The sequence below is a fragment of the Poecile atricapillus genome, chromosome 27 (assembly GCF_030490865.1).
Source record: "Poecile atricapillus isolate bPoeAtr1 chromosome 27, bPoeAtr1.hap1, whole genome shotgun sequence".
Classification (NCBI taxonomy): Eukaryota; Metazoa; Chordata; class Aves; order Passeriformes; family Paridae; genus Poecile; species Poecile atricapillus.
In genome coordinates, this window is record NC_081275.1 from 3,671,730 (window position 1) to 3,696,004 (window position 24,275).

Below are 24,275 nucleotides of genomic sequence, written 5' to 3' on the forward strand. Positions count from 1 at the left end.
GCTTTGGGCTGGTCAAGAGCAACCCAAACCGAGGTGGAGAGAGCAGAGAAGATCTCCAGAGTAAAGCTGTGACCTCCATGGCCGCTCTGTGCAGTGTAGGTTCCCCTCAGGGGGAAGGGGGGCCCCAGTGTCAGCCTGGGCAGGCTCCCCTCAGGGGGCAGAGGGGCCCCCAGTTCCAGCCTGGGCAGGTTCCCCTCAGGGGGCAGAGGGGCCCCAGTGCCAGCCTGGGCAGGTTCCCCTGAGGGGGCATAAGGGGCCCCTTGTTTCAGTCTGGGTTTGTCGCTCGGAGGAGGCAGAAGGGTGTGGAAGATCCTGGTCAGGAGCAGGCCCGGAGCGGATCCCCCTGTGGGGCAGGGAAGGCTGCAGCTGCTTTTATGGACACCACAGACTGTGATGATGCCACAGGGAGGAACACGGGCCCTCCAAGTTGTGGCCATGATCAGCATGTGGATGATGCACCTTCAGGGCCTTGCAACAGGAGCTTGGAGTCGGCCTGTGGACCTGGGGATGCTTGGCAGGAAACCCTGCTGAGGCCGCGAGAGATGAGCAGATCCGTGTGGAGCGGCTACAACCTCCACAGCCGCTTTGTGCAGCACACAGGCTACAACTCTTCAACAAGGAAGAGAAGGAGGCAGAAAACAAATTCTCCCTGTTGTGACCACAACTCCTGTTGATGGTGCAGTTCCAGGGCCCTCCAGCACCAGCCTGAAGCAGGTTCCCAGGCTTTGGGCTGGTCAAGATCAAACCCAACCATGGTGGAACGAGCAGAGAAGATCCCCAGAGCAGGGCTGTGACCTCCATGGCCGCTCTGTGCAGTGCACAGACAGGCAGCCCTCTCTGGGCAACAGGAGGAGAACAAATCCTCCAGGATGTGACAAAGCCCCAGTGGAAAATGCAGCTTCAGGGCCCTGAAAGCAGGTGTAGCTGCGTTTCCCGAGAGGGCTGAAGGGCCCCAGTGCCAGCCTGGGCACGTTCCCCTCAGGGGGCAGAGGGGCCCCTGGTTCCAGCCTGGGCAGGTTCCCCTGAAGGGGCAGAAGGGGCCCCTGGTTTCAGCCTGGGCATGTCGCTCTGAGGGGGCCGAAGGCCTTTGTGTCCAGCCTGGGTGGGCTCCCTTGATCAGGTAGAGGGGGCCCGGTGCCAGCCTGGGCAGGTTCCCCTCGGGGGAAGAGGGGCCCTGGTGCCAGTCTGGGCAGGTTCCCGTCAGGGGGCTGAAGGACACTGGTACCAGCATGGGCAGGTTCCCCTCAGGGGACAGAGGGGCCCCGGTGTCAGCCTGGGCAGGTTCCCCTGAGGGGGCAGAAGGGGCCCCTGGTTTCAGCCTGGGCATGTCGCTCTGAGGGGGCCGAAGGTCTCTGTGTCCAGCTTGGTTGGGTTCCCATGATCGGGCAGAATGGCCGCCGTGCTAACCTGGCCATGTGACCAAACCCCTGTTGATGGTGCAGTTCCAGGGCCCTCGAGTGTGGGTACGGAGGAGCCCGCTGGGCCCGAGATACTGGCCCTCCCCTGGAGAGGAGATACTTCTCTGTAAGAGCGACACAATGTTGCTCCCAGGGGTCTTTGAGTTAGTTATGTTAAACTGTTGTGTTTCATTGTTGTTCCCCCTGCTGTCCCATCCTGATACAGGTATCTTGGGCTTCCCCCCGCCCCTCTCCTTCCCCATAAATATCCCGGGTTTTCCTCTGTTCGGGAGACTCGCTGTTACCGGCACCCTTCGCCGAAGCTTTGCCTGAATAAAGGCTTGTGCCTCGGTGGAACGCTGGACCAGCTATCTCGTCCCTGCTTCCTGTGTTGCCTGCCGCCGCCGCTGCTGAGCTGAGCTGAGCTGAGCTGGAATCACTATACTATTACTGAGCTGAGCTGGAATCACTCGACTGCTCGAAGCTGCTCGCATGCGCTTCAGGCCAGCCTTTTTCAAGGCTGCTTCTGGAGAAGTCGCGGTGCTCCGGGCTTTCCGCCGCCGTGGCAAGTGGCGACCAACGTGGGGCTTTGAAGAAGCCCTGAAGAAGCGTCCGCCTGCACCTTCAGCTGTGAGGCGAGCCGCCGTTGGAGCCGCCACCCCTCGAGGAAGCTTGCTTGCGTTCTAGCAAGAAGCGATCCAAGAGGCTGCGACCGGGACCCTCGCTGACCATCTGGGGCAAGGGAAAGCCCCTGAGGACCGGTCGTCAGGTGACCACCCACCCAGCAGCTTTGTTTTCGCCCGCCGGCATCTGCCGAAGAGAAATTGTAAGTGTATCCCTTGAAAGGTTTTTTCTTCGGGCTTTTTTTCTTTTTTTTTTTTTTGCTGTTTTACTGCTGGGTGGGGAGTGAAAAAGGATGGGGAATGAGTCCTCTGTATTGAGGCTGACCCCACCTGAGAGGGACTTTTATATCCAAGTTGTGACTACCTTAAAAGCGGGAAATTTTAAGTTTTCTAAAGGGGATTTAAAAAGATTTATTCATTGGGTTTTTAAGCATTTTAAGATTAATTCAGACTCTGCTAAATCAGGAATTTTTTGGGATAATGTGGGGAGAAAGTTATATACAGTTCAAGCTAAAGGGGATTTTTCTGTTGCAAAGTTTTTTCCTGTGTTTCAAAATATTATTTTCTCATTGGAAAAAGAGGGAAAAAAAGAAGAGGGAGTTTTGGGTCCCCAGTTAAACACCCCAACCCCGTCAGCCCCTCCAGGTGTCCCTGAACCCCTTTCCCTGCCTGAGAGCCAGTCGGCGGATGGACATTGCCCCCGGGCACAGGGCTGCTGCCGTCTCCCTGACACCCTCCTACCGTCTCTCTACCCGCACCAGGGTGGCAGTGGCCATGCCGCTCTGGGTCTTTCCTCTACCCTCTCTCCTATGCCCTCACACCCGGTTGTGTCCCCCCCAGTTCCTAGCGTTAGCACAGATGGCGCCGGCAGCGTGGCCAGCCCCGCCATTTTGTCCCACTCCCACCCCGGTTTTCCCGCCCTCGATGCCCAAAATGGCCACTTTCCCGCCTTCACCCCTTCTCTTCCTGCCGCGTCCTGTTCTTCCTCCCCCCCCACTGCGTCGTTGGGTGTAACCGCGTCGGGCCCTCCCCCATCCATCGGGAAACCCCTCCCCGTCGCGGGCCCCGCTCCTGTCCCTTTGTGCCGGGGCCCCGTCCCCAGCGGCGCGCCTGCTCCAGGGTCCCAGTGCCCCGGAGGTCGGGACGGCTCCGGCCGGAGCGGGGCCACCCCCGCTTCCCCACGCAGCCACAAAAGGGCCAGCTCTAGACACCTGAGCCGGCCCCGCGCTGCCACCAAGCACCCCCCATCTCCACTAGGAGATGAGAGCAGTGAATCTTCTTATTCAGATTCTGAGTATGAAGATCACTGGGCTGAGGTGCAGAGGGAAGCCACACGGGCGGGGAACTCAGCTCTGTCCCAGAAAATACTTGCCTTTCCCGTAATAATGAGGAGAGACAGGACAGGGGCACAGGTTGCTGCATGGGAATCCCTTCACTATAGGGAACTGCAGGAACTTTGCAAAGCTGCCGAGGAACATGGCAGGAGTTCACATTTTTTTAAACACTTGTTGGAAGCCTCCTTCTCTGCCCACGTCATGGTTCCACATGACATCAAAAATATTATGAACTGCCTCCTCTCTCCAGCAGAATACATGTTGTGGGAGAGGCAGTGGAAAAAACATTTAAAGCAATTGGCAGATGTTTATGCAAGAGATGCTAACAGACCCAATTTTACTTTAGAGCAATTAGCAGGAGAAGGAGATTTCCAAAAGCCCCGAGATCAGGCCAGGGATCTGCCTGAAGCAGCCTTACAGGATATAGCTAATGCTGCCAAGATATCTCTTTTTACTACCCCTGATGATAAAGTGCCAACACAGTGCTTCACCAATATTAAGCAGGGGGCAACTGAGTCTTTTATTAAGTATATTGATAAGTTAAAAATAGCCATTGAAAAGCAGATAGAGAGCCCTCAGGCACAAAAGGAATTATTAGTAAAAATAGCAATGGCCAATGCTAATCAAGAGTGCAAAGCAGTTTTGCGAGCCCTCCCTCTGGACCCTGAACCAACCATAGATCAGATGGTTGAAGCCTGCACCAAACACTCCTCTGCCTCAAGTGAGAATACAGTGGCACTTGCAGTGGCTAAAGGAGTGGCAGAGGCGATATCTGGAGCTTATGCTGCAAACCCCAATGGAAATTGTTGTTTTAATTGTGGTGAGCCTGGACACTTTTTCAAAGACTGTCCGGAGAGACATTCTATACAACCGCCAGCCCACCAACGATTCCCCAGACAGAACTGGCATTCGGGAAACTTCAAGCAGAGCGCGGGACGGCCCCGCGCTTCGACATCAAATCAAATGCCGCACCGCTCCACCCCTCCTGCCAAACCCACCATCCTGCCTCCACGGGGGCCCCGATATTAAGCCCAGCAGGTGGAGCGCTTCAGATGGGAACCCGGCGTCAACTGGTAACTAGACTCTCTTTATATATGAAAGGTGACTGTGTTTACAAAGTCCCCACAGGGAAACATGGACCACCAGGCGGTCCCTCTAACATCTTAATACTTGGGGATCCAACTAAGTGTCCAGGACAAATTCAGACTGTTCCTGAAGTCCAGACTATATACCCTGGAGATGAAATTTCCATCTCTTTGGCCCGCATAGACCCTCCTTATTATTTAAAGGAACAGACTCCTGTGGCACAGGCCTTTTTACTTCCTAGTGACTACCCAGATCATGTTCCCCTCAACCCCAGTGCTATGTGGACACAGGTTGTGGGCTCCTGCAAACCCATTGTGGACTGTAGCCTGTTTTGTTATGGGGAAAGGATTCAGCGCCCAGGAATGATAGACACTGGAGCAGATGTTACCATCATCGCCCGCTCCGAGTGGCCAGACAATTGGGAATTACAACCTGTAGCAGGCATGATTTCAGGAATTGGAGGGATGACAGCCTCCATGAGGAGCAAACGGAATATTGTCATCGAAGGACCTGAGGGTCAAATGGCAACCATCAGGCCATTTGTGGTGAGAGCACCAATCACCCTCTGGGGACGGGATCTCCTGTCCCAATGGGGAGCTTCTCTGAGGATTCCCAGCAGGGATTTTTAGTGGGGGTCACTGAGAAGCGCGCCATGCCTACCACCCCCCAACTCACCTGGAAACAGCACCATCCAGTGTGGGTTGATCAGTGGCCCCTATCTGAGACCAAACTGTGCGCACTGGAAGCTCTCGTAAAAGAGCAGCTTGCCAAGGGCCACATTACAGAAACCAATAGCCCTTGGAACTCCCCTGTCTTTGTTCTGCGTAAACCAGGCAAAGACAGGTGGAGACTCCTTCAGGACCTCAGGAAAATCAATTATGTTATTGAAGACATGGGCCCCCTCCAGCCTGGCATGCCCTCCCCTTCAATGCTCCCCCGAGATTGGAAGCTGGCTGTCATTGACATAAAGGACTGTTTTTTCAACATACCCCTCCATCCTCAGGACGCCCCCAGATTTGCATTCTCGGTTCCCTCTCCAAACAGACAAGCACCTTTAAAAAGATACCATTGGCTAGTCCTTCCTCAGGGGATGAAAAATTCTCCTACCATCTGCCAATGGTACGTGGCCCGCATCCTGTCACCCGTGAGGACCCTGTTCCCAGATGCCATCATCCTCCACTACATGGATGACATCCTGGTTTGTGCTGCTGACGATGACTATCTGCACCGGACTTTACAAAAAACTATCCAGACAATCGAAGGCGCTGGATTTGAGATCCGTGAGGACAAGATCCAGCACACCTGCCCGTGGACCTACCTAGGACTCCAGATCCGTGAGCGGACCATCGTGCCCCAGCAGCTGAGCATCAAAGATGACCCCAAGACCCTGCGAGACTTGCATCAGCTCTGTGGGTCCATCAACTGGATACGCCCTCTGCTTGGAGTAACAACAGAAGTCCTTGCACCCCTCTTCAACCTGCTCCGTGGCAGTGAAGCCCTCGACTCACCACGCTCCCTCACGCCAGAGGCTCGAGAATCCATCACCAAGGTCCAGGAGGCCCTGTCTTCACGGCAAGCCCACCGGTATGAACCCAGCCTGCCCTTCCAGCTTGTTGTCCTGGGTAAGGCCCCGCGCTTACACGCGCTCATCTTTCAATGGGACACTGCATTGAAGGATCCTCTCCTTATCATTGAGTGGATCTTTACACATAACCAGCCCACTAAGACTATCACCACTCCACAGGAAATCATGGCTGAGCTCATTAAAAGAGCTAGAGTCCGTCTCCGCACTCTTGCAGCCTGTGAGTTCACCTGCATCTTCCTCCCATTGGCAACTGGAAGTTTGGAGCCTTTGCTCCAAACCAATGAGAGCCTTCAGTTTGCTCTCGATAGCTATTCAGGCCAAATTTCTATACACCCACCTGGCCACAGACTTTTCAAAACCACATTTAATTTGGTCCCCAAATCATTACAGAGCAAAACACCGCTCCAGGCCCTGACGGTTTTCACAGATGGATCAGGGAAATCCCACAAGTCAGTCATGACTTGGAAGGACCCCAGAACACAGAAATGGGAGTCTGATGTCCAAGTGATCGAGGGATCACCACAAATTGCTGAATTAGCAGCTGTTGTCAGAGCTTTTGAGAAATTCCAAGAACCTTTCAACCTGGTGACTGATTCGGCTTATGTGGCTGGAATAGCTATGAGAGCAGAACATGCATTTCTGAAAGAAGTCTCTAACCCAAATTTATACAAATTGCTTTCTGAATTAGTATATCTTATCTCTCACAGGAAGCAACCTTACTATGTCATGCATGTGAGGGCGCACACCGACCTCCCAGGTGCCATTGCCGAAAGAAACAGGAGGGCAGATGCCTTAGCCATGCCTGCTGGGGCAGCCAATGCCCCTGACATTTTCGCACAAGCGAAATTGTCCCACCAGTTCTTCCACCAAAATGTGCCTGCACTGATGAGAATGTTCAGACTACCCAGAGACCAGGCTAGGGCAATAGTTGCCACCTGTCCTAATTGCCAATCGTTCCAAATACCGGTTGTTAACTCCGGGGTTAACCCCCGAGGACTTAACAGCTGCCAGATATGGCAAACCGATGTCACTCACGTCCCATCCTTCGGGAGAGTCAAATACGTACATGTCTCCGTACATGCACCTTCTCTGGTGCAGTGTTTGCCTCAGCCCATGCAGGAGAAAATGCCAAGCACACCATCCGACATTTTCTCCTTGCTTTTGCTACCCTGGGAGTCCCAGAACAAATTAAAACAGACAATGGACCTGCTTACACCTCTCACAAATTAAGAGACTTTTTCAATGAGTGGGGGGTGAAACACACCACGGGCATTCCTCATTCCCCTACAAGGCAATCAATAGTAGAGAGAACCCACCAAAACCTAAAAAGAGTCCTTGATCACCAGCGGGGAGGAACAGAGATCATTCCTCCCATTGAGAGGCTCTGTAAGGCTCTATATGTCATGAACTTTCTAAATTGCTCACCTAAAGAGCCTGACCCCCCTGTAATACGGCACTTCTCTAACTCAACTCATGCCAAACTCACAGAGAAGCCACCAGTGCTGATCAAAGACCCTGAATCACAACGGACATCAGGACCCTTCCCGTTGATTACCTGGGGGAGAGGGTATGCGTGTGTGTCCACACCATCAGGACCTAAGTGGCTCCCAGGGAAAAATGTAAAACCTTACTTAGGCCCTACAAACCCTGCACCAGATTCAGAACTTTCGAAGTCTCCTGAGACCCACACAGGTCCAGAAAAACAGCAGCCCACTGCAGCCTGGAAACGGAGACGTCGTCGGAGTCCACAGAACCGACCTGCCACCAGACCAACAACCAGACAGAGGCCAAACCATCCTACCAGAGCTGCAACGAGACGACTGCCAACGTCACGCCTGACACCGTGACAGTACACAAGTCTTCTTAACTCCCTCCCCCTTCCCCTTCTTGCCCTCATTGCCTAGCCCAAATTGCCAGCTTACACCCAAGTGCACCTCTGCTGCTGCTGGTGTCGAGTCTTGTGTCCCCAATACACAGAACAACCTTGCTTATAATTGTTTAGTTTTTTGTTTTTGTTTTTTTTTAAAGAGGGGGGAGACGGGAGAGGAAAGGGAGAAAGAAAATAGCTCCCCCCCCTCCAAAAATGAGAGCTAATCTTCTATGTCCTGTTGTAGAAAATGGAGAGCAAAACCATCCTTGAGTTCCTGATGTCCCTGATTATCTGGATGCTCCTGAAAACATCAGCTGTGGATGCCTGGCTAGTAGCACAGCCCCAGGAGAACGTGTGGATCACCCTCGCAAAGACACTCCAACAAGACCACATGTGCTTGTCCATGGGCAGTGCCACCAACCCTCTAAACCCTTTGCTCCTGGCCCATGGACACGGCTGCGAGGAGTTTGACGGACTGTGCTGCTTTGACCTCTCCAGCCCCAGTGAAGGCATCCACGCCTGCATCCAGAGACTCCAACACACGGTCCAGGAACTCCAAACTGAAAAGGAGCCCCAGTGGCTTGAGGACCTTTTTGGGAACTAAGGGCTCAAAGGATGGGTTGCCTCCCTCCTCAAAAATTTTTTTCTTGAGTTTTCCTAGTTATTATCTTCCTAAGTATGTTTTCATGTTTTAAGAAGCTATCAGCTAACTCTCTAGGGGATGCCTTTTTAATAAATAAAGAAGTGGGAGTTGTGGGTACGGAGGAGCCCGCTGGGCCCGAGATACTGGCCCTCCCCTGGAGAGGAGATACTTCTCTGTAAGAGCGACACAATGTTGCTCCCAGGGGTCTTTGAGTTAGTTATGTTAAACTGTTGTGTTTCATTGGTGTTCCCCCTGCTGTCCCACCCCGATACAGGTATCTTGGGCTTCCCCCCGCCCCTCTCCTTCCCCATAAATATCCCGGGTTTTCCTCTGTTCGGGAGATTCGCTGTTACCGGCACCCTTCGCTGAAGCTTTGCCTGAATAAAGGCTTGTGCCTCGGTGGAACGCTGGACCAGCTATCTCGTCCCTGCTTCCTGTGTTGCCTGCCGCCGCCGCTGCTGAGCTGAGCTGAGCTGAGCTGGAATCACTATACTATTACTGAGCTGAGCCGGAATCACTCGACTGCTCGAAGCTGCTCGCATGCGCTTCGGGCCAGCCTTTTTCAAGGCTGCTTCTGGAGAAGTCGCGGTGCTCCGGGCTTTCCGCCGCCGCGGCACTCGAGCACCAGCCTGAAGCAGGTTCCCATGCTTTGGGCTGGTCAAGAGCAACCCAAACCGAGGTGGAGAGAGCAGAGAAGATCTCCAGAGTAAGGCTGTGACCTCCATGGCCGCTCTGTGCAGTGTAGGTTCCCCTCAGGGGGAAGAGGTGCCCCAGTGTCAGCCTGGGCAGGTTCGCCTGAGGGGGCAGAGGGGCCCCTGGTTCCAGCTTGGGCAGGTTCCCCTCAGGGGGAAAGAAGGGGCCCCTGGTTTCAGCCTGGGCATGTCGCTCTGAGGGGGCCGAAGGTCTTTGTGTCCAGCCTGGGTGGGTTCCCTTGATCGGGCAGAATGGCCGCCATGCCAACCTGGCCATGTGACCAAACCCCTGTTGATGGTGCAGTTCCAGGGCCCTTGAGCACCACCCTGAAGCAGGTTCCCATGCTTTGGGCTGGTCAAGAGCAACCCGAACCGAGGTGGAGAGAGCAGAGAAGATCTCCAGAGTAAGGCTGTGACCTCCATGGCCGCTCTGTGCAGTGTAGGTTCTCGTCAGGGGGCAGAGGGGCCCCATTGCCAGCCTGGGCAGGTTCCCCTCAGGGGGCAGAGGGCCCCCAGTTCCAGCCTGGGCAGGTTCCCCTCAGGGGGCAGAGGGGCCCGGTGCCAGCCTGGGCAGGTTCCCCTGAGGGGGCATAAGGGGCCCCTTGTTTCAGCCAGGGCATGTCGCTCTGAGAGGGCCGAAGGTCTTTGTGTCCAGCCTGGGTGGGTTCCCTTTATCAGGCAGAGGGGGCCCCAGTGCCAGCCTGGGCAGGTTCCCCTGAGGGGGCAGATGGGCCCCTGGTTCCAGCTTGGTCAGGTTCCCCTCAGGGAGCAAGAGGGGCCTCTGGTTCCAGCCTGGGCAGGTTCCCTTCAGGGGGCAGAAGGAGCCCCTGGTTTCAGCCTGGCTCTGAGGGGGCCGAAGGTCTTTGTGTCCAGCCGGGGTGGGTTCCCTCGATCGGGCAGAATGGCCCCCATGCCAGCCTGGCCATGTCCCGCTGAGGGGGCAGAGGGGCCCTGGTGCCAGTCTGAGCAGGTTCCCCTGAGGGGGCTGAAGAACACGGGTACCAGCGTGGGCAGGTTCCCCTGAGGGGACAGAGGGGCCCCGGTGTCAGCCTGGGCAGGTTCCCTTCGGGGGGCAGAAGGAGCCCCTGGTTTCAGCCTGGGCATGTCGCTCTGAGGGGGCCGAAGGTCTTTGTGTCCAGCTTGGTTGGGTTCCCTTGATCGGGCAGAATGGCCGCCATGACAACCTGGCCATGTGACCAAACCCCTGTTGATGGTGCAGTTCCAGGGCCCGCGAGCACCAGCCTGAAGCAGGTTCCCATGCTTTGGGCTGGTCAAGAGCAACCCAAACCGAGGTGGAGAGAGCAGAGAAGATCTCCAGAGTAAAGCTGTGACCTCCATGGCCGCTCTGTGCAGTGTAGGTTCCCCTCAGGGGGAAGGGGGGCCCCAGTGTCAGCCTGGGCAGGCTCCCCTCAGGGGGCAGAGGGGCCCCCAGTTCCAGCCTGGGCAGGTTCCCCTCAGGGGGAAGAGGGGCCCCAGTGCCAGCCTGGGCAGGTTCCCCTGAGGGGGCATAAGGGGCCCCTTGTTTCAGCCTGGGTTTGTCGCTCGGAGGAGGCAGAAGGGTGTGGAAGATCCTGGTCAGGAGCAGGCCCGGAGCGGATCCCCCTGTGGGGCAGGGAAGGCTGCAGCTGCTTTTATGGACACCACAGACTGTGATGATGCCACAGGGAGGAACACGGGCCCTCCAAGTTGTGGCCATGATCAGCATGTGGATGATGCACCTTCAGGGCCTTGCAACAGGAGCTTGGAGTCGGCCTGTGGACCTGGGGATGCTTGGCAGGAAACCCTGCTGAGGCCGCGAGAGATGAGCAGATCCGTGTGGAGCGGCTACAACCTCCACAGCCGCTTTGTGCAGCACACAGGCTACAACTCTTCAACAAGGAAGAGAAGGAGGCAGAAAACAAATTCTCCCTGTTGTGACCACAACTCCTGTTGATGGTGCAGTTCCAGGGCCCTCCAGCACCAGCCTGAAGCAGGTTCCCAGGCTTTGGGCTGGTCAAGATCAAACCCAACCATGGTGGAACGAGCAGAGAAGATCCCCAGAGCAGGGCTGTGACCTCCATGGCCGCTCTGTGCAGTGCACAGACAGGCAGCCGTCTCTGGGCAACAGGAGGAGAACAAATCCTCCAGGATGTGACAAAGCCCCAGTGGAAAATGCAGCTTCAGGGCCCTGAAAGCAGGTGTAGCTGCGTTTCCCGAGAGGGCTGAAGGGCCCCAGTGCCAGCCTGGGCACGTTCCCCTCAGGGGGCAGAGGGGCCCCTGGTTCCAGCCTGGGCAGGTTCCCCTGAGGGGGCAGAAGGGGCCCCTGGTTTCAGCCTGGGCATGTCGCTCTGAGGGGGCCGAAGGCCTTTGTGTCCAGCCTGGGTGGGCTCCCTTGATCAGGTAGAGGGGGCCCGGTGCCAGCCTGGGCAGGTTCCCCTCGGGGGAAGAGGGGCCCTGGTGCCAGTCTGGGCAGGTTCCCGTCAGGGGGCTGAAGGACACTGGTACCAGCATGGGCAGGTTCCCCTCAGGGGACAGAGGGGCCCCGGTGTCAGCCTGGGCAGGTTCCCCTGAGGGGGCAGAAGGGGCCCCTGGTTTCAGCCTGGGCATGTCGCTCTGAGGGGGCCGAAGGTCTCTGTGTCCAGCTTGGTTGGGTTCCCATGATCGGGCAGAATGGCCGCCGTGCTAACCTGGCCATGTGACCAAACCCCTGTTGATGGTGCAGTTCCAGGGCCCTCGAGCACCAGCCTGAAGCAGGTTCCCATGCTTTGGGCTGGTCAAGAGCAACCCGAACCGAGGTGGAGAGAGCAGAGAAGATCTCCAGAGTAAGGCTGTGACCTCCATGGCCGCTCTGTGCAGTGTAGGTTCCCCTCAGGGGGAAGAGGTGCCCCAGTGTCAGCCTGGGCAGGTCCGCCTGAGGGGGCAGAGGGGCCCCTGGTTCCAGCTTGGGCAGGTTCCCCTCAGGGGTAAAGAAGGGGCCCCTGGTTTCAGCCTGGGCATGTCGCTCTGAGGGGGCCAAAGGGCTTTGTGTCCAGCCTGGGTGGGTTCCCTTGATCAGGCAGAGGGGCCCTGGTGCCAGTCGGGGCAGGTTCCCCTGAGGGGGCAGAGGGGATCCAGTGTCAGCCTGGGCAGGTTCCCCTCAGGGGGCAGATGGGCTCCTGGTTCCAGATAGGGCAGGTTCCCCTCAGGGAGCAAGAGGGGCCTCTGGTTCCAGCCAGGGCAGGTTCCCCTCAGGGGGCAGAAGGAGCCCATGGTTTCAGCCTGGGCATGTCGCTCTGAGGGGTCCAAAGGTCTTTGTGTCCAGCTTGGGTGGGTTCCCTCGATCGGGCAGAATGTCCCCCATGCCAGCCTGGCCATGTCCCGCTGAGGGGGCAGAGGGGCCCTGGTGCCAGTCTGGGCAGGTTCCCATCCGGGGGCTGAAGGACACTGGTACCAGTGTGGGCAGGTTCCCCTCAGGGGGCAGAGGGGCCCCGGTGTCAGCCTGGGCAGGTTCCCCTGAGGGGGCAGAGGGGCCCCTGGTTTCAGCCTGGGCATGTCGCTCTGAGGGGGCCGAAGGTCTCTGTGTCCAGCTTGGTTGGGTTCCCTTGATCGGGTAGAATGGCCGCCGTGCTAACCTGGCCATGTGACCAAACCCCTGTTGATGGTGCAGTTCCAGGGCCCTCGAGCACCAGCCTGAAGCAGGTTCCCATGCTTTGGGCTGGTCAAGAGCAACCCGAACCGAGGTGGAGAGAGCAGAGAAGATCTCCAGAGTAAAGCTGTGACCTCCATGGCCGCTCTGTGCAGTGTAGGTTCCTTTCAGGGGGCAGAGGGGCCCCAGTGTCAGCCTGGGCAGGCTCCCCTCAGGGGGCAGAGGGGCCCCAGTTCCAGCCTGGGCAGGTTCCCCTGAGGGGGCAGAGGGGCCCCTGGTTTCAGACTGGGTATGTTGCTCTGAGGGGGCAGAGGGGCTCCTGGTTCCAGCTTGGGCAGGTTCCGTTCAGGGGGAAAGAAGGGGCCCCTGGTTTCAGCCTGGGCATGTCGCTCTGAGAGGGCCGAAGGCCTTTGTGTCCAGCCTGGGTGGGTTCCCTTTATCAGGCAGAGGGGCCCTGGTGCCAGCCTGGGCAGGTTCCCCTCAGGGGGAAGAGGGGCCTCAGTTCCAGCCTGGGCAGGTTCCCCTCAGGGGGCAGAGGGGCTCTGGTGCCAGCCTGGGCAGGTTCCCCTGAGGGGGCAGAAGGGGCCCCTTGTTTCAGCCTGGGTTTGTCGCTCGGAGGAGGCAGAAGGGTGTGGAAGATCCTGGTCAGGAGCAGGCCCGAAGCGGATCCCCCTGTGGGGCAGGGAAGGCTGCAGCTGCTTTTATGGACACCACAGACTGTGATGATGCCACAGGGAGGAACACGGGCCCTCCAAGTTGTGGCCATGATCAGCATGTGGATGATGCACCTTCAGGGCCTTCCAACAGGAGCTTGGAGTCGGCGTGTGGACCTGGGGATGCTTGGGAGGAAACCCTGCTGAGGCAGAAAGAGACAAGCAGTTCCGTGTGGAGCGGCTACGACCTCCACAGCAGAAAACAAATTCTCCTTGTTGTGACCACACCTCCTGTTGACAGTGCAGTTCGAGGGCCCTCCTGCAGCAGCTTGAAGCAGGCTCTCATGCTTAAGGCTGGTCAAGAGGAAATCTAATCACGGTGGAGAGCAGAGAAGATCCCCAGAGCAGGGCTGTGACCTCCATGGCTGGTCTGTGCAGTGCACAGACCATCCTCGCTCTCTGAGCAAGAGGAGGAGACCAAATCCTCCCGGATGTGACAAAGCCCCAGTGGACCGTGCAGCTTTAGGGTTGTAGTTCATTTATTTAGTTTGGTTAAGGATTTGTTGAAGCTTGTTAGGACATTCTTCTTCCCCCCTGTTGATTGTATTGGTTAGGCCCCAGTTGTCAGTTATGTAAACCCCTCCTATTTTACCTGAATGTTCCCTGTCAATCACCTTAGCCCTGCCCCTACCCCCTATCCATCATTGAAAACCCCACCCCTTCTTCCAGAGCCTTCTGTATCAATCAATTATACCTCCATGCCCCACTGGTTACTGTATCTTGCTCCCTCCCTCTGTGAATCCCTATTAGTCCGGAAGGTGTGATCCTTTCCCCTTACTCCTCCTCTCAAGATTCTCCATTGGTCTACAGTTTGTACCCTCCCCTGGAGGTCGGTCCATACTTAACTCCTTGCACAGCAATGCTCAGGGCTCTCTTGGACCTGGATCCCTTGGAGTGTGGACACCTCGTTTCCCCGACCTAATAAAACCATTGCTGGGAACTACAATCCAAGAGAGACTCCTCTGCTTTCTTGTCTGCACACCTGACGCCATGCACCACAGAGCTTGGAGTAGCCCAAGACTCTGGAGGGGTCACTGAGGGAAAAGCCTACTCCCCAGTGATTCCCCACTCCTGGCGTTCATCTGAGCCGGAGTGCAAAGACCACCGTAGAGCCAGCCGGAGCTCCGGTGCAGTACAGCGTCACTTCAGGGCCCTCCAACACCAGCTTCAAACAGGCTCGTGTGTTCAGGGCTGCTCGGGAGCAATTCTGACTGAGGCTGAGGGAGCAGAGAAGCTGCCCACAGCTGGGCTATGATTTCTGCTGCCGGTTTGTGTGTTTCACCACCGTTCAGTGAGGAAAAGGAGGGTTTGTGTGCCCCAGAGACGCACGTCAGGGAAGCACTCGGGACACTCTAGGAGTGCTGGTGGCAGATTGTGGTGCTGGCTGAAGCAGAATGGAAAATTAGCACTGCGTTTTTTAGCAAAGGTGTCCTTGTTTTCTACACCCCTTCCCAAAAATGAGGGAACAATTTATTCTAATGGATGCTAATACTACTGACTAGACCAAAAGGCTTTAATTAGGCTAGACTAGAAGGCTGAATAATTCTTTCTTCCTCCATTATTATTTATTCTTTAATCCACAGTGTAGGTAATTATTGCTACTTATACAGCCCAGTATTTGGAAGCCATATTGAAATAATTATATTAAAGCTAGGAAAATAAATCTTGAGACTGATACTGCTCGTCCTTGCCCAGGACGCTGAATAAGTCTCTTTTTCTCAGTCTCAAGGTGGAACCTCGCTGGGTGTCCCCAGTGAAGGGAGGAATCTCCCACCACACTCTGAGAAGGGGAATGTTAGAAGTGTGTCCTGTTAAAGAGCAGGACAGGGCTTTTACAGTCTGAAGCCATGGGCTGTGAGTCAGGGGGTGCTCAGGGAGCTGTGCCAGCTGGAGCAGAACACTGTGCCTGGGCAGGGATTGAGCTGCTGCAGCCGTGTCCTGTTTACTCCTCACCAGGAATGGCTTGAGCAAGGAGGGTCTCCTGTTTTTAGTATTAAAGAAAGTACACTAAATGCAGAGGTGGCTTTCTCCGTGCTGCTTGGGAAGCGGCATGTGAACCACAAGGGAACCAAGGAGAGATTCTCAATTCCAGAAGCACTGCTGAGCACAGCCTCTCCTGACTCCAGCTGGGCTCCAGCCCCTGAGGTGACCTGAGCTTCCAAGCAGAGGGGCCAGAGCCTCTGACCTGCATTGAGCAGGCCTGCCACAGCTCCATGTCACACTGAGCACTGCAGTGTCCAGCCTTCCCCTGCTGCAGCCAGTCCCTTCCCAGGCTGTTCCAATCTCCACCTCCACCTTCCAGTGGCATGGAACGCTGCTGAGCACATCCAGTGCTCCCTCTGACCTGCAGGGAGAGGAAGACTCCCTCATTTGCTGTTGTGGCCAGTGGCTCCTGTCTGTGACGGATTCTGTGTCCTGCTCCGTGCCCCCCTGCACCGGCCAGGCTGGCTCCGTGCTGCTGGGCCTCTCACACCTGGTGTCAGCCTGGCCATGTCTCCCTGAGGGGACAGAAGGAGTCCCTGGTGCCAGCCTGGGCAGGTTCCCCTCAGGGGGCTGAAGGGCCGCGGTGCCAGCCCTCGCAGGTTCCCCTCAGGGGGCTGAAGGGCCGCGGTGCCAGCCTGGGCGGGTTCCCCTCAGGGGGCAGGCGGGCCTCTTGAGGGGCCCTGTACGCTGTTGTGTAGAGGTTTGTAAATCTCGGACTTGTTCCCTGTGGCGAGAGGTGTTCCGGGCAAGAGGGCTCGGGGCCATGCAGGAGCTGGAGCAGTTCCCACAGGAGCCCCACCTTGCAGCGCCGGCGGGCACAGTTTTGTCACAGCTGAAGTTACATTCCCCACACAGGCTCCGTGCTGCTGGGCCTCTCACAGTGCCTCTGAGCAAGGCTCCAGCTGAGCTCTCAAAAGAGCACCAAAAAGAGCCCCAGTTCCCCAAAAGAGCCCCGAAAAGAGCCCCAGTTCCCCAAAAGAGCCCGGTGCTTCTGCGGTTCCCCTGAAAGGGCTGAAGGGCCTCGGTGTCATCCTGGCCATGTCTCCCTGAGGGGGCAGAAGGGACCCCTGGTGCCAGCCTGGGCAGGTTCCCCTCAGGGGGCTGAAGGGCCGCGGTGCCAGCCTGGGCGGGTTCCCCTCAGGGGGCAGGCGGGCCTCTTGAGGGGCCCTGTACGCTGTTGTGTAGAGGTTTGTAAATCTCGGACTTGTTCCCTGTGGCGAGAGGTGTTCCGGGCAAGAGGGCTCGGGGCCATGCAGGAGCTGGAGCTGTTCCCACAGGAGCCCCACCTTGCAGCGCCGGCGGGCACAGCTGTGTCACAGCTGAAGTGACATTGCCCACACAGGTTTTTGGATCCTCATCTGAGGCTGCCGTAGGACTTGCAGGGAAAAAGGGCAACTGTTGCCTAGTTGGAAGTGAGGCTGAAAGCATAATTCCTAAATTAACATCAATGCAAATTAAATAAATTATTCCAGTGCTGCCTTGGTGGTTCTGGTCCCTCCTGCCTGTGCCTCAGGCTCTCCCCAGCAGGGGAGAGTGTTTGGTGGGCCCTGATCTCCAAAAATCCATCTTTGCTGTTGCAGTGTGTCACTGCCTTGTGATAGAACTTGGTGAAACTTGCTGGCCCAGGCTGGGCAGGGGCCAAAGCAGGCAGTTCAAATAGGGGTGATGCCTTTTGGGACTATGTGAAAACAGAGGCCAGACAAAATCAAGGGAATACAAAGCAGTTCTGTTTATTGAAGGGCCTTCAGGTACATTTCAGGCAGACAAAGCCCCCACAGGGGCTACACCCAAAACTGGTTAATCTTCCATTTACAGCTTAAGGAAATGAAGTAATTTTTCCCCAGTTTGTTCTCCCCAACTCACTTTAGTTTCCCTCTCTCAGGGCCTGAGGCAGTGAGGTTTCCTTGATTCGCAGGCCTAGAGAGGAATTGTTTTGTCTGACCAAAATGGGAAAGCATCAGCTGACATTGTATATGGAGTTTAGAGTTATACACTGAAGAATCGCAGGATTACAAATACACAAAAAATAGAGAAGCTAAAATCCTAAGGCATCAGGGGTGAATAGCAACCAGCTGCAACCTTGGAGCACGAGGAGCACCAAGTGCCTGACTGCTCAGAGGCTGCTCAGAACTGCAGGCGTCCAGAGCATGGCCCCAAACCACGTGGGTCAGGTGCAGCAGGAACAAAACTGCCTCCAGCAATCTTGAGTGGCAATCTGGCTAAAGCTTTGTCTGCTCAAACCTAGCCTAAGCCAGGCTGGAGGAAGAAGTAAATGTGAAGCTGCTAAAAAGTTGCCCAGGAGAGGCAGCAGCTGTGTGGGGGCCTGGCAGCCGAGGTTCACCCAGCGCAGCCTTTAGAGGGTCTCTCTGGTGGTAGCAGTCCAGGGTCAGCCTGTGGGTGTATGTTGAGGGCAGATAAAATTCACTGGAAATGACCCTGTGAGAGCTTGTGTGCTTTGCCACATGAGTCTCAGAGGCACAGGACTGTGCCTGGGAGGAGTGCAACAGAATTCCTCAGCAGCCTGTGTGGCAGACAGAAGTGTGAGCAGGCTTGTGACAGCTGTGGGCAGGCCTGTACTCACTGGGCTCTGTGCTTTGGGGAAGGAGTGGCAGCTCTGCAGGCAGTGAACCCCTCATCATCAGCAGCACAGGGGGAGTTCCAGCGACTTCCACCTGTGCGAGGAGCCATGTGGGTTCCTGTGGCCAGGAGCCATGTGGTTCTGTGATGTCAAGGGGACACATCCCTGTGTGGCCCCCATGTCACAGAGGGGCAGAGCATGTGGCACCTCTCCAGTGACAGTGAACTCACCTACCCAATGCTCGGTGGGCTGAGCGCAGGAGAGTGAAGGAGCTGGTCTTCAGGATCAGTCAGCTGCTTCCTTTGCTGCTCTTTTGTGCTTGTCTTTTAGACAAGTATTTAGACAAGTATTTAGACAAGTAGTTAGGCAAGTAGTTAGACAAGTAGTTAGACAGGTAGTTAGACAAGTAGTTAGACAGTGTTGTATAGTGTCCTCTTCAGCTTTCATCCTCTCAGAGGTAAGGATGATTTGATGCTTGGGATAGCTCCTAGAGGAAGGAGGTGTGGGATAAAGTCTAGGCTGGTTTAGGCCTTCCTAATTGAAGGCTGAGCTCTTACACGGTTGTAGGCTGCCCAGATACAGGCTAGGCCAGAGTTCTTACTGGCTGATTCCCTTTCCTTTACTATAGCCTGGGATACCTAAGTAGTCTGTAGTAAGTGTGTAGTAAGTAGGTAAGTAGTGACTGTAGTCTGAGGGGCTGGGCTCGGCCCAGAGTGGCAAAAAGCCCACGCTGGCTGCCACAGGAGGGGAAGTGAGACGGAAAAAGGAGAGCAACAAAGGCAATAGTTAAGTTAGCGGCTGAAAGCTGGTCACTCCTGTGGAAGAGGTGGGAAAGCCAGAGAGCTCTGCTGCTGATGCAGTGACAGCAGCAGCAGCAGCAGGAGCAGCAGGGCCTCTTCAGAGAAGGTACCATGCACTGGAGCACTTCAGAAGGACCTTTGACACTCCTGTGAACTGGGGCTCTGTCACTGGTCACAAAGATGGGAGCCTGCAGTTCAGCAGCTGGTACAAGCAGCACTGAAACTGTTGATGGCAAATGCTGTTCTCTAGGTTTGATTTATTTGGAGTTTTTATACTTTTGGTGAGCTAGGGTAATTTCTTTGCAATCATGTGATGGGATTGACACTGGTCTCTTTCTGGAGAATGTCCTGATATGTCCTTGGTCTTCCAGAGCTTTGCCCTCTGTTCCTGAGAGACGCAATGGCCACAAGAGGGAACGATTTCTGTGAGTAACAGCTTCACGGTCAGGTTTGGACCTTGTGAATCCCCAGACAAGTGACATGACTGGTGGTCAGATCCCAGAATGATGTGCTCAGAACCCAGAGTGAACTCTGGGATGTTTCCTGAGAGCAGGCAGACTGACCCAGGTGTTTATGTTTAGTGACAGGAAAGCACCTTTTGTCTCTCCTTTCTCAGTGTGCACAAGACTTTGAAACAGGATTGTTTATAGAGAGGGCTGACATCCTTGAGTTACCCTTTTTTTTTCAGTACTTGCCTTTTTTCAACAAGTTACAATTAGTTACGACCAGGGAAAACTTAACTTGGTAAATCCAGTCTCCAGCTCTGGTGAGAAAGGAAGATACCTGGAGGCCCAGAAATCAGAGCTGGGGTCTGTTAGACTCTTGGCAAAGCAAGCAGGGGAAGATACTTTTCCGACCCAGTAAATTTCAATGGCAGCTCTAGGCTTCCCCTGACACGGAGTTGAAGGTTTGAGCTGGTTATCCTGGCTGCTTGTGTAGAAAACTCCAAGTTTAAATCTGCTTCTCTACCTCGTCTCTTTTCAAATGGAATTTCTCTGCAGTCATTGCTGAGGGAATAGCTCCCCCAGAAAGGATCCTGTTTCCACCAGAGAAGATTTACATGGTCTGGCAGCAGCAGCAGAGTGCTGGAGCGGGGCTGTTCAATGTGGGCAACACGTGCTTCCTCAACGCTGTCCTGCAGTGTTTGACCTACACCCCGCCACTGGCCAACTACCTGCTGTCCCGAGAGCACAGCAAGGCCTGTGAGTGCTTTTGGGAACCTCTCCTGAATATGTGTTCATCAAATACCAAAGATTCCCAGAACCTGGAGTTAGATTTAGGAGAACAGCAGCCCTTTGTCAGCCCCATGAGTTGATGTTCTTTGAACACTCAAGCCTCTATAGAAGCCACTTGCCCTTGCCAGCTGTCTTACCCTTCATGAAGACACCTCTTTCTAGCTGCAAGTCTTTATTCCGGCAAGTTAAAGCCTCCTGGCTTATTGCACAGAAAACTGTTGGTCCAGCATCCCTCTTAAGAACATTTTCCACACACTAAAATGTCCTGGGATCGTTGGGTTGTTGGGAGGAGTGGAGTATTGTGCTGGAGTGAAAGAGGAGGAGGATCCCACTGCTGTGGATATTTGGCTAACCTAAAGACTTTCCCTGTGTCTCTGTTCAGGTCAGCAGCAAGGTTTCTGCATGATGTGCACCATGGAAGCACACGTTAACAAGGTCTTGCGTTCCCCTGTCCGTGCCATCGTGCCTTGGGCTGTCCTCAAGGTTTTTGGACGTAAGTCATGGCAGGTGCTTTTGACAGGTTTTCTTCCCTTTGTGTATGAGAAAAGGACAAACTTCTTCTTTCTTAGGCATAGGAGAACATTTTCAGCTGGGTATGCAGGAAGATGCCCATGACTTCTTGTGCTGTACAGTCAATGCCATGCAGAGAGCTTGTCTGAGCGCAAGCAGCGAGTAAGCACAAGGCAATCACCCTCACAAAGCTCGGAGCCCTTTGGACTGCTTGATGTGCTACCATCAAGGGAAACCTAAACCCTGGGCTTTCAGGCCAAGCAAAACACTTGGAGGAGATAACCCTGTGTCTTATCACTTGTTTCCAGCTTGGACCTCTCTTCTGAATCCACTACCATCATCCATCAAATATTTGGGGGCTTTCTGAGATCCAGAGGTACGTTTCCACAGCTGTTACTCTCCTTGACATTGCCCGTGCCCTTCTGTCTGCCTGTGCCCAACACTTGGTCCTGGGACTGGTGGGACAGGTGCAATGTGTAAATGGGCAATGCCAGTCAGCTTGCCATTGCTGAGCATTTGGATTTTCCCTTCCAGTCACCTGCTTCAGCTGCAAAGCCGTTTCTGACTCCTACGAGGCCTTCCTGGATGTTCCTTTGGATATCAATGTAAGAGGCTTTGCGGTTGTGCTTCAAGACATCCCAAGGCCGTGCAGCAGCTTCCCAGAGTCAACACATTTGTCTTAAAAATATAGCCTGTGAACACAAGAGGTCTTGGTGGTGGGTGGGAAGGGCACTGGATAGTGTCCCCCTGCAGAGGCTGTGGCACTGGGCTCTCTGCAGGTGCTGTTTTTAAGCTGGACAAACAGCAATTATCCTCTTTGCACCCTTGATACATCGTTATCCTTCTTCTCTTTGCCTGCCCTCCTGTAAGACCTGCCTGGCTCCCAGGCTGACGGGTTGAATTGTTGTTTGCACCACTGATGCCCCTGCACACTGTCATTAGTTGAACTGAGCGGGGGCACAGGGACGGAGCTCTTGACAGCTCCAGGAGCTGCTGGGAGACGGGGAGGTGTTCAGCGTCGCACTCTCTTTCTGCCTCCTTCTGGATAGGTTCATGGTGGGTCTGTTCAGCATCAGCTACAGGGCTTTTCTGGTCAGCTTCTGGGAAATGCTTTGGTGAGGGCATTTCCTGCAGCTCAGCGTGCACATTTCTCACTCTTACAGGCAGCCTCGTCCCTCACTGCAGCTCTGGAAGAGTTTGTGACACCTGAGCAGCTGGATGGTGAAAACTGCTTTAAATGCAGCAAGTGAGATGATTACTAAGAACATGCAGAGTAAGACGGGATCCTGTTGGAGGGGGCTGCATGTCATTGAAGAGAAGTCATCTTCTTGTGCAGGTTTACTGCACACAGATGAGATGCAGCTTTTTTGCAAATATGGCAGTGAAGAGCCTTAGAATAACAAAAGCTGTGTGAGACAGGAGAGGTTGCCTGGCCAGCTTGGGCAAAGATTGGGTGCATTTCAGCACTGGGCTGTGTCTGTGCTTGCTTTCAAGGTGTAAAGAGAAGGTTGCTGCCTCCAAGAGGTTCACAATCCACTGTGCACCCAAGGTTCTGACGGTGTGTCTGAAACGGTTTGACTGTTTGACCGGCGGGAAGATGAACAAGGTGTGTACACAACTGGTGTGCAGCTTTCTTTTCCTAGAGTAGATTTCCTAGCGTTTGTCACAAGCCACTCGTTAGTGATGTTAGTTGTTGGGTAGTAGTTGTCTGTAGGTACAGGTAGTGGTATGTAGTTTGTCGCCCTGAAACCTCAGCTTCTGAGCTTGCTAACATAGTTTTCTAGTTTGCTCTTCCCTTCACCACACCTCGACCTGTGTCCGTGTGATCTGTTCATCTTCAGCGGCAACAGTAGTTGGGTTCGTTGTGTTCTCTCCTTGGGAGAAATGAATTCCCTTGGGAAGACAGGCCAGCGCTCTTCTCCCACAGCGCTGCTTTGGCCAAGAGCAGTTTCCTGCCACCCAAGGCATTACACCTTGCTTTACGAAAAAGCAGCTGCTCATGAGCCCCAAAGATGTATTTCCACACCTCTGGCCCCTGGATGTGGCAGGCTATTCTCTGTCCCAGGTCAGGGTCACCTCTGAGCCCTCCTGGTGTCTCTGTAGGCTGTGGAGTACCCCGAGTACCTGGATCTCCGCCCGTACATGTCCGAGGCCGATGGAGAGCCCCTCTATTACTCCCTGTATGCTGTCCTGGTGCACAGTGGCGACAGCTGCCATGAAGGACACTATTTCTGCTACACCAAGGTAAACAGCAACTTCCTTCCCTCCTTCCTTCCCAACGAGGAGAAGGCGTGCTGGGGAAGAGGAACTTTCCTGTGGGTATTACCGACAGCCAGGGTTTTGGGCCAGAAGGTCTCCTTAGGGGCTGCACTGGATTTCTTTTGGCACACTCTTTGTTAGGTAGTTTTCTGCCCGTGTTTTTGGTGAGAAGCCATGCAGAGATCCTTGCCTTTATTTTTCACAGGCCAGCAACGGGCTGTGGTACCAGATGGATGATGAGTCTGTGGAGCTTCGTAGCATTGACACAGCTCTCGGGCAGCAAGCCTACCTGCTGTTTTATGCCAGGTGAGACAATGGAACAGGCTGCCCAAAGAAGCTGTGGGTGCCCCATCTCTGGAAGAGTTCAAGGCCAGGTTGGATGGGGCTTGGAGGATCCTGGTCTATTGTAAGGTATTCCTGGCCATGAGCGGGAGTGGAACAAAAGGAGCTTTAAGGTCCCTTCCAAGGCAAACAAGTGTGTGAATTTATGGAATGGAGGCTGTAGAAGGTAGAAGGATGAGATTTTGCTGGGACAGGAGCAGGCCGGGTGGGAATACTCTGGTTGACCGTTTCATTTGTGACCTTGGCTAAGTCTCTCTGTCATAGAAACCTCTCCAAGAAAATGACTGAAGCCCAGAGGAGGCTGCAACAACAGCCCTGAAGTGAGATCACTCTTTTTTTCTCCAGATGCTCAGATCTGAGGCTTGGACAAAAGGCTTCTTCCTCGCTAGTACCATCATATGCACCATCCGTTCTCAGTCAGTGGGCAGCCAGCAGCAAGCAGGTGGCTTCTATTGTCCCACAGGTTTTGCCTGACAGGACAAAGGTAACTGGGGAGGAGGGTCAGGGCACCACAGGAGCTGTGGATTTCTTTGTAGGATCTAAGCATTTCTCCCTTTTCCCCTGGCACCCTGCAGCATTCTTCACAGCCACAATGCTGCTTCCTCTCAAAGCATGCCACCTGCATCCATGCCATTTGTGTGCCTTTGGCCCTTTGGCCTTGGCAGCCCTCCAGAAGGGCCTTTGGGAGGCTGTGAAATGTGCCCTCCCAGAGCTTCAGTGGCTTCCCCTTCACTGACTCTGGCCCTTTCAGGAGAGAAGGGCAGGAACTGTGCACAGCTCTCTTTCCAGGACATGGTGCTGAGTGTGGAAGATCCTGGCCAGGAGGAGGCGCAGAGCGGATCCCCACTGTGGGGCAAGGAAGCCTGCAGCTATGTTATGGACACCACAGGCTGTGATGACGCCACAGGGCCTCCTCCAAGTTGTGGACACAATCCCATAGATGATACACCTTCAGGGCCTACCAACAGGAGCTTGGAGTCGGCGTGTGGACCTGGGGATGCTTGTCAGGAAACCCTGCTGA

The 24,275-nt window shown here is 54.9% G+C and overlaps 1 protein-coding gene across 1 annotated transcript; it reads left to right on the top strand.

The window, feature by feature from the left end:
• The first annotated feature begins 1,889 nt into the window (after positions 1 to 1,889).
• On the top strand, positions 1,890 to 23,728 carry LOC131588707 (ubiquitin carboxyl-terminal hydrolase 42-like). The gene is made up of 14 exons (XM_058857632.1): positions 1,890 to 2,032; positions 2,085 to 2,223; positions 5,693 to 5,774; positions 5,967 to 6,062; positions 19,958 to 20,110; positions 20,526 to 20,597; positions 20,692 to 20,815; positions 20,962 to 21,029; positions 21,188 to 21,258; positions 21,817 to 21,899; positions 22,148 to 22,259; positions 22,757 to 22,897; positions 23,118 to 23,218; positions 23,608 to 23,728. The coding sequence occupies exons 1-14, from the start codon at positions 1,890 to 1,892 to the stop codon at positions 23,726 to 23,728; spliced, it is 1,506 nt and encodes a 501-aa protein (XP_058713615.1).
• Positions 23,729 to 24,275: the final 547 nt, after the last annotated feature.

What these genes read in the sequence shown, in the direction of transcription:
- LOC131588707 (XM_058857632.1), top strand. Translation starts at nt 1,890, where the DNA reads ATGCGCTTCAGGCCAGCCTTTTTCAAGGCTGCTTCTGGAGAAGTCGCG. An exon ending in CTACCTAGGACTCCAGATCC is followed by an intron (nt 5,775 to 5,966) that starts GTGAGCGGACCA and finishes CCCTCACGCCAG; the next exon opens with AGGCTCGAGAATCCATCACC. An exon ending in TGTCTGAGCGCAAGCAGCGA is followed by an intron (nt 20,816 to 20,961) that starts GTAAGCACAAGG and finishes ACTTGTTTCCAG; the next exon opens with CTTGGACCTCTCTTCTGAAT.